General features: G+C 42.0%; 1 protein-coding gene across 5 annotated transcripts in view; it reads left to right on the plus strand.

Annotated features, from left to right (window-relative positions):
- Positions 1 to 12,936, plus strand: part of UBE4B (ubiquitination factor E4B) — a 121,057-nt gene that overhangs the window by 44,620 nt on the left and 63,501 nt on the right. For 3 of the 5 annotated variants that reach the window (XM_027060475.2, XM_027060476.2, XM_027060479.2), the window contains exon 3: positions 10,722 to 10,857. In XM_027060475.2, the coding sequence (XP_026916276.1) occupies positions 10,722 to 10,857 (136 nt within the window). Of the gene's footprint in view, positions 1 to 2,167; positions 2,360 to 10,721; positions 10,858 to 12,936 lie in introns of all 5 variants that reach the window. The other 2 variants (XM_053206877.1, XM_053206886.1) reach the window with 1 other exon arrangement.

Below are 12,936 nucleotides of genomic sequence, written 5' to 3' on the forward strand. Positions count from 1 at the left end.
GTTTCTTGGCCTGAGGCAGCACCACCTCAATGTCCTCTGTCTTTTCACGGCCTTGGCTCTGTGTGTATGTACCTGCGTTCACGTTGCCCTCTTCTTGTGAGGACACCAGTTACTGGATTAAGGGACCATTCTGATCCAATGTGACCTCATCTTAACTTGAACACATCTGCAAAGACCCTGCCTCCCAGTGGAAATACCATTTATGGATTTTTTTTCTTTAATCACCATCCCCTCTTCTCTTTTTTTTTTTTTTTTTTTTTAAGTTTTTAGTGTTTGTTTATTTCTGAAAGAGAGCTCCAGCAGGGGAGAGGCAGAAGAGAGAGGGGGCCAGAGGATCCAAAGTGGGCTCTGCGTCCGCAGAGGAGAGCCCGATGTGGGGCTCAGACTCACAAACTATGAGATCATGACTCAACCAACTGGGCCACCCAGGCGCCCCTCTCCTCCCTTTAGAACATAAGGTTAGAGCAGGGACCTCATCACTGCTGTTCATTCCCTTGTCCCCAGAACCATGCTGGCACATAGTAGGCACTCTGTTAGTGCCACTAGTTAAGTGAATAAATGAAAGAAAAAATAGTTTCCTGGGAATTTAGACGCAAAATAAGACTTGAGCTTGATTGATTGATTAAATTGATGTTTTTAAAAAGTAATCTCTACGTCCAACGTGGGGCTCGAACTCACAACCCCGAGATCAAGCGTCGCATGCCGCACCGACATAGCCAGCCAGGTACCCCTTGAGTTCTATTTAGAGAACATTTACTAACGTAAGTCTTTCACTGTGACCCACTTTAGTCTGTCTCTTTGCTTTTCCTGGCACTCGGAGCAGAGTTTAAAAAGCCCATAAGCCAATTTTTTTCTAAGATTTTGCCAAAAAGCTTACTACAGAATATTCTGGACCTACACGATAGATAACGTATGTGAGACATAGTAATGCCTTGAACCCCTGACGGAGTCTCTGGCTCTCCACCCCTCTCCCCCACCACCAGCAGGTCACTGCTGTTCAGAATTTTGCATTTATCATGCTCAGACGTTTTTTTCTTTCTCTCTCTCTCCCTCTCTCTCTCTCTCTTTTACCGCACTGTTAATATGACATTGCTTTTGCCTGTCTTAAAACTTTGTGCGTGTGGGTAATATTTTTCCTACAGCTAATTGTTACTTTTTTACAGTTGTCATTGATTCTGTTGCGTTTACGTGTCCGTTCACTGACGTTTATTTAGGGCTTCCTGTGGGTCAGACCCGGCAGCAAGTCGTGGGAATGTGAAGATGAGCGAGGTCCAATTTCTTTCCTGGAAGAACTTACCATCCGGGCGGGGAGAAGGTGTTCTTTCATTTCCTTTGAAAAACCTGTGCTCATTAAGTTCCTGGGAGGACAAACTGGTTTTCTTAGTTCCTTCCCCCATCTTTAGATTGCTTTGCCCAGCCTTCAGGAACTCTTAACCCTCCTGGAGGATTTTTATTTTACAGTCCTGTTTTGAAATCATACTTATCTTCCTTCTGTTCCCTCTGATGTCTACCTCGCAGACATCTTGAATATATCCAACTGAAGCCTCACCCTTCCTGGCTGTCGTGACCTCTCTGAAGACGTGGTCATTCTTGCACAAGAGTCCCCAGTGAGTCCTTTATCAGCTGGTTTTATCTTGACAGGATTATTAAGTCTGGCGGACCAAGTTCTCCGGGTGCCTTTTCTACCCTCCGGAGCTGGCGTTCTTAAAAGACTGTTGTCGTTCCGTGAGTTCTGGCAAACCGGTGAAGCCTTTGATCAGCCTCTCCAAGTGTAGTTTTAAACGTATATCATAAAACGGAGGATTACAAAGGAAACCAATTATACAGAAATACGGTTATCACAATGTTTTTAAAGATTGTGACATAGTAATTTATGTGCTTCCATGATAATGCTTTAAATAAAAGATCTAGCAGCTAATCAAACAGCTACTGTAATTTCGGCCCCCTGATTTCCGTCTCCATCTGTGGAAAAGAACCTCTGCTCTGGGAGCAGAAATGAACAACAGGGCCTGTGTGCAGGGAGCAAGAAACCAGACGATGTGTTTGGCCTCTGGGCTAGTTCCAGGGTTTGGATCAGAAAGAAACACAGAAGCCCTTTCCTCTGTCTGGCTGCTAGTCTTTAACATACTTAAAACTAGTTTAACCTAAATTCTTCTTATGTTTGAAGATGGTCTTGGTCCTGTTTCCATCGATGCCTTCGAACACTTGCATAATGCCTTCCATTTGCTAGGCACTGTGGTGGGAGTTATGGATGCAGGCAGAGATGGGCAAGTCTCACTCAGCAGCAGTGTCCGAGGACCCCGTGTCTGGCAGGAGGGGATGTCCTCGTGTGGAGATCTCCATGCTGGTGCGGTCACAGGTAGTCTCTGCCTCCCGCTGCCACCTCTGTGGTGTCAGGTTTTTTTTGGAGAATTTCACACAAGTGTTTATCGGACTGTGAAAATTCTGCCTTAAACAAACAAACAAACAAACAGGATTGGGGTGCCTGGCTGGCTCAGTCGGTAGAGCATTCGACTTTTGATCTCAGGGTCATGAGTTCAAAGCCCCACGTTGGGTGTGGAGCCTACTTAAATAACCATCCCCCCCCCCCCCAAAAAAAAAACCACCCCAGGATTATTACTTTTGAAGATAGGGAACATCCTTCCATATCCCATTACAGTTGTTATTCCAAACCCTCCAAATTTGCTTGACATGTTTTATTATCTGTTTTACATTTTGGTTTGTATCGGTTGTTATCAGCTATCCACTGAGTGCTGTAGGTTCATGCAGCCTTTATTTAATACCTTTGCATTTAAATCCTGTCGTGTGTTTGTTAGGTTCTGTTCTGGGTCACGTCGCGTATAGTCTAGTAAGAGAAGACAAAACTGTGTTTAGAAACCATAAAATCTGTCAGGTGGTGAGAATTCTTGTGGAGAAAAGAGAGAATTATGTTGGGAGTCAGTATTGGCGAGGGAGGAAGGCATTGCTGTTTTAAGGTAGAGACAACTGAGGCCTCATTAAGAAGATGACGTTTCAACAGAAGCCTGAATGAAGCTGGGGAGCAAACCAAGTGGTTATCTGTTGGGTGTTCTTTCCTGACAGAAGGAACAGCAGATGCCGAGGTCCTGGGGCAAAAATGGACTTGGTGATGATTGATGCAGAGTGGTCATCTTCAGTTTTCCTTCAATTTCCTTCTCCGGTTTTGATACAGAACTTTGTTATTTAATAGTGGTACCTTTGTAGAAATTTCAACAAAATCAGTCATGCTTTTATAATAAATTGTCTTTGGCTAAGAATGCTGTTAGCAGTGACAAAATTATAACCCTTCGTCCTATTGTTGATTGCTAATCCAGTATTTAAATCTTTTTTTTCTTCTTCAGAAAGAAGCCCTATTGTTTCCACTTGGTCTATAGCTTTGTCTCCCCCCACTTGGGGGAGAGAGAGGGCTGGAGGGTGATTCAGAAGCAAGCTGGAGGCCCAGCTCACGCACAAGTCCCAAGGCCAGAGGGCTGTAGTGAGACCCCTCACATCTGCGGGGCTTGGGAGGCTCTTGGTGGTGTTGAAATCTTTTTTGCTTTAGTTGTACCTGGTGTACCCTATACCAGCACAGTCATTTCGTCTCATTGGGGTGACTTTTCGGCCTACCCAAGGGGGGTCATGTTTTGCATGTGTTTTGGCCACCAAAAGGGGGAGGATGTTCTGTATGTGTTTTTATTATAATGGGCTGCATTGTATGACATTATTGCTAGGATCATGATATTTATTTTGTGAATCTGGCGGAAGTCTGATGTCTTCTTAGCTCTGGGAATCAGCTTCCTGTTTCGACCTGGGCTTGATCCCTTTTTTCTCCTCCTCTGTCTCCATTCAGGTCAACCTGGTCCTTGAGCTTCTGTTGCCTCTGACTCCAACCAAACTCCCCGCTAGCACTCTGCCCACATAGTGGGACGTGAACATCGCAAAATTGCCGCTTCCACTGCTTAGTTCGTGCTCTCAAGTCTAGGGAAGGCACAGAAGTAAATGGTGTGTGAGAGTGGTTTCCAGAACATGCAGTTCCTATCCCTTGAGGGACTTGATGGCTCAGCAGGCGAGATCAGACATGTCACCTGCTCAGAAGTCCTCCTTGTCTCCGTGTTTGCACCTGAATGCAGTCCAGGAACTTTCAGGGTCCTCTGTGATGAGCCCCCCCCATCCTTCATTTAACTTCATTTCCTGTTTTCAGAGCAACTCTGCTCCTGCTCCAGTAACCATCACACTCACTCCAGACACTTCAAACCCTTAGAAATTGTGCTGCACATGCCATTCTTAATTTTGTGTGCATTTATCTTGTTTTGCTAACTAGATTGCAAACTCTGAATAAAGCTGTCTTACATTTCTCTTCTCTGTTGAGCTCATAGTAGGTCTGCATCATCCAGGAAGTAACTCTTTTTTTGATTTGGGAATATGCTAGCGGTTTTTCTCGCCATCTGTCTCCAGGCTCCCGATTGGAGTCTAAGGGCGTGCATTTAAGAAATACTAATGTTTTAATTAAAACAACAACAAAAAGAAATGCTAATATTTTGACACACAGCCTTCTAAGACGGGATCGTGAAGAAACAGAAAATCTAAATAGCCTGATTACTAGTAAGGAGACTTGAGTCTGTAATCAAAAACCTCCCAACAAACAAAAGTCCAGGACCAGACACAGCTTCACTAGGTGAACTCAAGGAATTAATACCAACCCTTCTCTAACTCTATCCCCCGCCCCGCCGCCGCAGAAAAAAGAAGAGGAAGAGGGACGGATACTTCCAGACAATTCTGTGGGGCTAGCCATTACCCTCGTGCCCAAACAAATCAGGAAAGGACACCACGAGAAAAGAAAATTATAGGCCAGTATCCATGATGAATATAGGTGCGGACGTCCTCAACAAGATATTAGCTAACCAAAATCAGTAGTACGCTAAAGGATCATACGTATGCTGTGATCAAGTGGGATTTATTTCTGGGATCTAGGGAGGGTTCAACATCTGCATGCCAACCAGTGCGATACACCACATTAGCAAAACGAAGGATAAAAATCGTATGAGCTTGCGGAATAAGCGTTTGACAAAATTCAGCATCCATTTATGATAAAAACTCTCAACACAGTGCGTATGGAGGGAATGTGCCTCAGTGTAATAAAGGCATGTTTGACCGGTCCACAGCTAACGTTACACTCAAGGGTGAAAACCCAAAAAGTTTCCCTCTAAGATTACGAACAAAAGAAGTTTGCTCATTCCTGCCACTTTTATTCAACCCAATTTCGGAAGTCCTAACCAGGCAATTAGGCCAAAAAAAACAAAAACAAAAACCACACGTCAGGATTGGAAAGGAAGTAGAACTGTCGCTATTTGCAGGCGACTTGATACCATGTGTACAAAGCGCTGAAGACTCCACCCAAATACTGTTAAAACTTGATAATGAATCCAGTAAAGTTGTCGGATAAAAAAATCAGTATACAAAAATCTCTTGTGTTTCCATACGCTTGTAATGGACTATTGGAAATAGAAATAAAATAATCCCATTTACAATTGCATCAAAAAGAACAAAATATCGAGGAATAAATTTAACCAAGGAGGTGGAAGATGTATGCACTGCAAACTACAAGGTGTTGATGGAAGAATTTTAAAAAGACACAGATATATGGAAAGATCTTCTGTGCTCATGGATTGAAAGAATTCATATCGATACAATGTCCATACCAAGCTAAAGCAATCTGTAGATTCAATGCAATCCCTATGAAAATTCCAGTGGCATTTTCACAGAAATAGAATAATCCTAAAATTTATACAGAACCACAGAAGACCCCAAATAGCCAAAACAGTCCTGAGAAAGAAGAACAAAGCTGAAGGTGTCACACCTCCTGATTTCAAGCTGTTACAAAGCTATAGTAATCAAAATTGCATGACCTGGCATAAAAACATTCACATAGGTTAATGGAAAAGAATAGAGAGCCCAGAAACTGACCACCCATACATGGTCAATTAATTTATGACAAAGGAGCCATGAATGTACATTGGGGGCAGTCTCTTCAGCAAATGGACAGCCATATGCGACAGAATGAAGCTGGACTGTCTTACACCACACAAAAAGTAGCTGAAAATGGGTAAAGACTTGAACGTAAGACTGGAAACCATGAAACTCCTAGCAGAAAACATAGGCTCATGGTAAGTACCTTGACATCAGTCTTGGCGCTGGTTTTTGGCTCTGACTCCAAAAGCAAAGGCAACAAAAACAAACATAAACAAGTAGGACCATATCAAAGTAAAAAGGTTCCGTGAAGCAAAGGAAACCATCAACACTGAAAAGGCAGCTTATAGAATGGGAGAAAAAAATGTGCAAATCGTGTATCTGATAAGTGGCTAATATCTAAAATACACGAGGAACTAGACCTAACTGTGAGACCTGAAACCATAAAAATCTTTGGTATACTGCTGTTAGCCAAACTAAAGACGAATCTCCTTTGGTCTGCGACAGTTTCTCAGTGTTTCTGTGCTTTTCATTTTCTTGACAGTTTTGAAGAGCATTGTATAGAATGTCTCTTAATTTGGTTTCGTCTAGTGTTTTTCTCATGATTAGTCTGGGGTGTGGGGTTTTAGGGGGGAGAATATCACACAGGCAAAGGGCCCTGCCGCGCTGCCGGTCACGTTGACCTTCACCACCGAGTTAAGCTGCAGTCTGCCAGGTCTCTCTACTGTGAAGTAACGATTCTTTTCTCTTTCCAGACTCAATTCTTCAGTAGTGAGTTCTTAAGTCCAGCCTACCCCACTCAAGCAGTGCGAGCTAAGTTTTACCTTCTGGAGTGGGGAGTATCTACATATAGATACATTATATGGGATTCTTCTGTAAGGGACATTCACCCCCTTCTCCCCAGTTACTAAGTTAATGCTTACATACATCGGTATGAACTCATGTATATTTATTTTGTACTTTGAGTTATAATTCAAATTATTATTTATTTTTGCTTTATTATTTTACACAAATTGTTCTAGCTGTGGTCATTGGGATCTCTTTTGGGTTGACGACTCTGTTTGGCACAGTCATCCTTTTATTTTTATTTTTTTTTTTGAGCACTGTCTTGCTGGCACTATCAGATGCCCCAGGCTCATCCCATCTTTGTTTTGCACTAGCTGTAGACTCCACCGTTTCTCCAAGGAGCCGTCAAGATCTTTTGAGTCCAGATGTATGATTCTTGGCATGATCCACCCTTTTGACAGTAAGGAAGGGAATACTGTGTCTCATAAATAAGAAGATCAAACCATTTTTCTAATTCGAGTTGTTGGTCTTCTTGTCTCGATATTTTAGATACCACTATATTTCTTTACACGTTTGAAATTTCATTTTATTTGTGTTTAGTCACAAGAACAAAATGTTTTCACTAGGAAGTTAGCTGCTGACTGAATATATGAGTCGGTTTTATGGAGTAGAAAGTGTTCGTTATAAGTCGTATTGAGAGGGTGAGTTTGGTATTGGCCAAAGAAAGTACTAGTGTACTTTGTATTTTCCATGAATGTTAACCTTTTAGCTTAGTTCATTGTCAAGATCTATGTAAATAAGCCTTAGAATTTTGATAAGTAGTGGAAGGAATGATTCTTTTTATAACACTAATACCTTTTTAAGTTTCGCTTTTATAATTTTATTTTAATGTTTATTTTTGAGAGAGAGACAGAGCACGAGTGGGGGAGGGGCAAAGAGAGAGAGGGCAACACAGAATCCAAAGCGGGCTCCAGACTCTGAGCTGTCAGCACAGAGCCCCGACACAGGGCTCGAACCCACAATCCTTGAAATCATGACCTGAGCCAAAATCAAACACTTAACCGACTGAGGCACCCAGGCGCCCCAGCTTTTATAATTTTAGGATGTAGAAACATATAGCTTTGATTTAAAATAGCTGTGATCAAAGAATTGTTCAGCAGTTTGGGGTAGAGGAAATAGCAGCATTTTCCTTGGAGTCAAGAGACATGTGTTTTTTTTTTGTTTTTTGGTTTTTTTAAATTTTTTTTTCCAACATTTATTTATTTTTGGGACAGAGAGAGACAGAGCATGAACGGGGTAGGGGCAGAGAGAGAGGGAGACACAGAATCGGAAACAGGCTCCAGGCTCTGAGCCATCAGCCCAGAGCCTGACGCGGGGCTCAAACTCACGGACCACGAGATCGTGACCTGGCTGAAGTCGGACGCTTAACCGACTGCGCCACCCAGGCGCCCCTAGAGACATGTGTTTTAATCTTGCCTCTGTTTCTGACTTGCTAAAGGAAATTCTTAGACTTCACAGGTCTCCGTATTCTCATCTGTAAAAGAAGAAGATGGCTAAGATTGTAAAGTCACTCCCCACCACCCGCACACCTTTTTAACAGTTTTATTGGGGCTTTAAGGTACCTTCTGGCAATTCTGTGCTTCTTTTTATACTATAATTTAGCAAGCCCCTTTGTGTATGTGTGTGTGTGTGTGTGTGTAAAATACTGGACTAGATCTAGTGTTACAGCTTAAATAGGCACTTGATCTGGCTTATACCTGAAAGGAAATAGCATTCAGGAAATACTACCGTTCTGGGAGGCAAATCTGAGAGAAATAAAATCCTCCTTATTTCCTTGAAAATTATGGCCTTCCCGCACAGAATGGATAATTTACCTTTAACAAGCTCTTATTAGTAACAAAAGTTTGGATAGCTGCCATCTTGAAAGTTTGTAGTTCATATTTTATTAAGTAGGCAAGGCTTGCTTACACACCCTCATTTTTTGAAGAATTGTTTTTAAATTTTTAAATCTCGTCAAAGAGAACCGGAGATTATATCTGTTTTAATTCTTCAACACCTGCCCTTACGGAGATGAAGAAGCGGGGTTCTCCATTCCTTGAAATTTGGCTTCCTGACAGCAATTTCCCAAGTTAGGAATGGTAGAGGGTGAGGACCGAGGACCACAGAAGCCTGTGTGTGTGGTTTGGAAACAAAGCGATATTTTGTGTTGTTGCTCGATTTGGCTTTAGCCAAATCAATAGTTGATTTGTATGGATTCAAAGACGCCATACGTTTTTTTAAGTTTAAGACCGCAACGAGGCCACCCAAATTCTGGAGGGTGTGGACAGACCGAGGAACACTGCGATACGTAGTAAATTCTGGGAAGAACTGCCCCACTGGACCCAGGATGTGAAGAGCCCGTGGGGAGGGTTCGGGAAAAGAATTCAGATAATATGCTTGATGTTTTATAAAAATATCGCAACCACAGTATCCTGGACTCTATGGTGAACTCTGGCACTGTGTTACCATAGGGTTATTGTACACGTAGCCTAGAAGAGTGTGCTATGTTATAAACACAATGTTTTTGAACAACTTAGTTTAATTTTAAGACTGGTCTTATAAGGTAGAAATTTTAAAGCTGCTTAACTGATAGCCCATAAAAGTTGCTGAACTTTATTATTGATTCGTTTTATTTTAAAATGTCAGACCTTTCCTTGTGATACGTGTCATGATTCTAGCTATCAGGAATGGATGGATGTTTTGTGATCTTCAGTAAATAGTTACTGAGAACTCACTTTGGGTTACATTCTTGAATGTGTAAGAAAACGTTCTTAAAGTTTTACTGTCTTCCCTGAGCTTAGTTCAAATTCTTGCTACATCAGATGTTTTCTGTATTTTCCTTGAGTCTACTTAGGAATAGTCAGGATTCAGTGTCTTTTCTCTTTCATGAGTCCCGGGGAAGCTTTAAGAAACAGACACGTTAAAACCTGTGAAGGATGGATGAACGTTTAATGATCTTCTTCAGTGAGAGAGACACATAGGAGTGGCAGGTTTACTCTCCTGGAGTGCTGGGAGGGTTAAAGGTTATCCACTTGGTAGTTATTTTAGCTACAAATGGCGACTCAAGTTTTTTTGTTTGTTTTTTTTGTTTTTTTTAACATGAGTCTGATTTTCCTTGCAGCAACATAGGTATATATTTTTTAAAGTACTTGCAAATGCCTGGGTAAAACTTTTTTGTGGAAAGATATTTGTAGAGTTAAAGTATTTTTTTAAATTCTGTGGGATAAACATGGTTTCAAAGACATGGATGAGAAATAATCGGCCCCGTACGCAGGGCTGTGGTTCACTGTACCGTAGGTTCCATGAAAGCAAGGTCAATGTCAAGGTTTTTATTTTCCCCATCATCAGATGAGATGTTCGGTCAGTGAATGATCTGTATTTAAGGACATTGGTTATCGATGGCTCTGTGGGCATGTTGTCAACATTTCATTGCGCAGATCGTAAGCATACAGCAAAGTTGAAAGACTTGGAACGAACACCTGTATACCTGCCATCTAGCTCCTGCCGTTAACATTGTGGTCTATTTGCTTTATCACGCATCTGTCCATCTGTATATCTCTATAGCCATTTATTAATTTATCTTATTTCTGGCACGTTTCAAGGATTTTTCTCTGGACAATCACGGTAGCTGATTCGTGTTCAGGGACCATATTTGACCCGGCCAAAGAAAAAGCGATGAGGAGTCCGTTCTAGTTCCCAGATGTAGCTCTGTCGCTGACCTCAGGCGACGTGTATGGATGCACTCTGATTTCTTGCTGATGTTTCCAGGACTTCCACGTTACACTGTTAGCGTGATCTCCCGATAGAGAATCCTCATTTGCTGACTGGCTTGGCGGTGTGGATGCCGATTGCGTAGGGCTACTGTTGCCGTTACGAGTGGCTTTCATGTTGCTTCACAGGAAACTTAAATTTCTCGTGTCTTTTCCGGTTAGGAGTAGCTCATCGAAGCCAGAGCAGCGAAGGAGTCAGTTCTCTCAGCAGCTCGCCCTCCAATAGCCTCGAGACCCAATCTCAGTCCCTCTCACGTTCCCAGAGCATGGATATCGATGGTGTCCCTTGTGAAAAAAGGTAAAGTAAGCCAGTTGTCCGATAAGCCGTGGGATTTATGGAAAGGGAAAGATTCGGTCACTTCAGTCTCTAGTCCACCCAGAGATTTACACCAGTCCTTATTAGCAAATTAGTGTGAGATCTGTGAGGCTCACAGGTCTTTGTATTGTTCTGAAATGTTCTTTATAAGTTGTTTAGCTTTTTGTATTGAAATGTCTTTTATGAAATAATGGTGTAAATGGTAAGAAAGTTTTTTGAAAAATGTTTTCTAATGTCCTTACTTTGTATATACCGTGTTGGCGAGCATATGTCCGTCCCTAAGCATTTCTTCCAAGTTTTACTGGTCGGTGAAATGTAAACGTTTGGAAGGGAAGGGTACACACGGGGAAGCCAGATGCCTTAGGAGCTCCATAAGGGTCAGGATGTCCAGAGCAGAGTGTTTCGGTGCTGTAAGTGCGCCGTGAATGGTAATAGAGTGGCTGAGGTATCAGTTCCTTTATTCCTTGGGCAGAATAAAGAACCCCCTGCGCCAGGACCCGTCTCCTCTGCCCTGAAGCAGCTCCCACAGTTTGTGTCAGTGGACCAGACAAACAGTATTTTCTGGGTGTGTTACGAAGTGAAAAAGGTCGAGAGGCACCGGAACAGAGCTTCAGCAAGTTGATGGGTTGGGGTGAGGAGGCCGATCAGAGATCGCCTCACCTTAGATAAGAATTCCGAAAGGACGACACTCTCAGGGAAAAGATGAAGTAGAAGAAAATCAATCCCACAGAGTAAAAACAATGGTGCCCTTACCACCTTTGCTCTGAGTAGATACATTTTGTAAAAATCAAGTCAACTGTGGAATTTCATGGCCAGTGGGTGACTTCATACGGGTTTAGTACCTAGATTTACACTATTGGTACAGTCTGCCGAGCCTCAAGCTGACAACTAGCAGTGGACCCAGGCCTATACTGCTTTTAAGGCATCTTACGGAAGCAGATGTAAATCATGTCTTCAGAGAATTTCCTTAGAAAAATTTCCAAGAAGTATGAACTCATGGTCAAAACTCAAAGAACACACCGGCTGAAAGCCACCGTGAGTAACATATGGCAGTACCAGTAACAGTAGAATTATTCACCTATGTATTTTTGGTTTTTGGAATTACCAGATGGACAATACAAAATACATATGTTTACATAAATTACAAAGGGAACTGAAAACATGGAAAGGGGAGAGCAGCTATAAAGACAACCAAGCACGTTTGAAAAAGAACCAAGTAGAATTTCTAGAAATGAAAAGATAATTCACATTGAAAACGTGATGTGAGAGTTAAAACAGCTGATAGGACATAGCTAAAGAGAGAGTTAACCAACCGAATGGTAGAGCTGAAGAAATTATACAGTGTGTGTCTCAAAGAGAAAGAGATAGAGATATGCAAGATATTTAGAGACATGACGAGCACAGATCCAACCAATATCTAATAGACATTTCAAAAGGTGAGAACAGAGAGGCTTAGAGCGATTCCCCACACCACACTTTATTCCATGTGTTTTCCTCTACTGGTTTGAAAGCCATTATCCAAAAGATAAATGGCTAAGAATTTTTCTAGAGTTGGTAAATGATATGAATCCTCAGATTCCAAAAGCCCAGCAGCTCGCCTGCTGATGAAACAAAGAGAAATTCATATCTGGACATTTTATGGTAAAATTTCAGAACATCAAAGACAAAAGACCTTTAGTGCAGCCAGAGAGAAAAAAGAGATCGTCTACCAAAGAATGATAGTTAGATGTCTGAATGATGGAAGTCAGATGGTGGGATAATAGTGTCAAACGCTGAAGGTAAATTAGCTGTCCACTGGGAATTGTGAAGCCTTGTGCACCAATCTCTGAGAAGCACAGGTGAGATAAAGATATTATAGATTCAGAAAACAAACACACGCAGACATCCTGGTAGTCTGCCACTTCTGAAGACCCCAGCTGTTAACAGATGTAGTTGACGAAGAAGGAAAATGATCTCAGGACTAATGTCTGAGATGCACGAAGGAAGGGTGAGTGAACAATACGTGTGGTAAATCTAAACAGACAGGGGTAGTGTAAAACCATGGTAACAGTATATACAATA

The sequence above is a fragment of the Acinonyx jubatus genome, chromosome C1, assembly GCF_027475565.1.
Source record: "Acinonyx jubatus isolate Ajub_Pintada_27869175 chromosome C1, VMU_Ajub_asm_v1.0, whole genome shotgun sequence".
Taxonomy (NCBI): Eukaryota; Metazoa; Chordata; class Mammalia; order Carnivora; family Felidae; genus Acinonyx; species Acinonyx jubatus.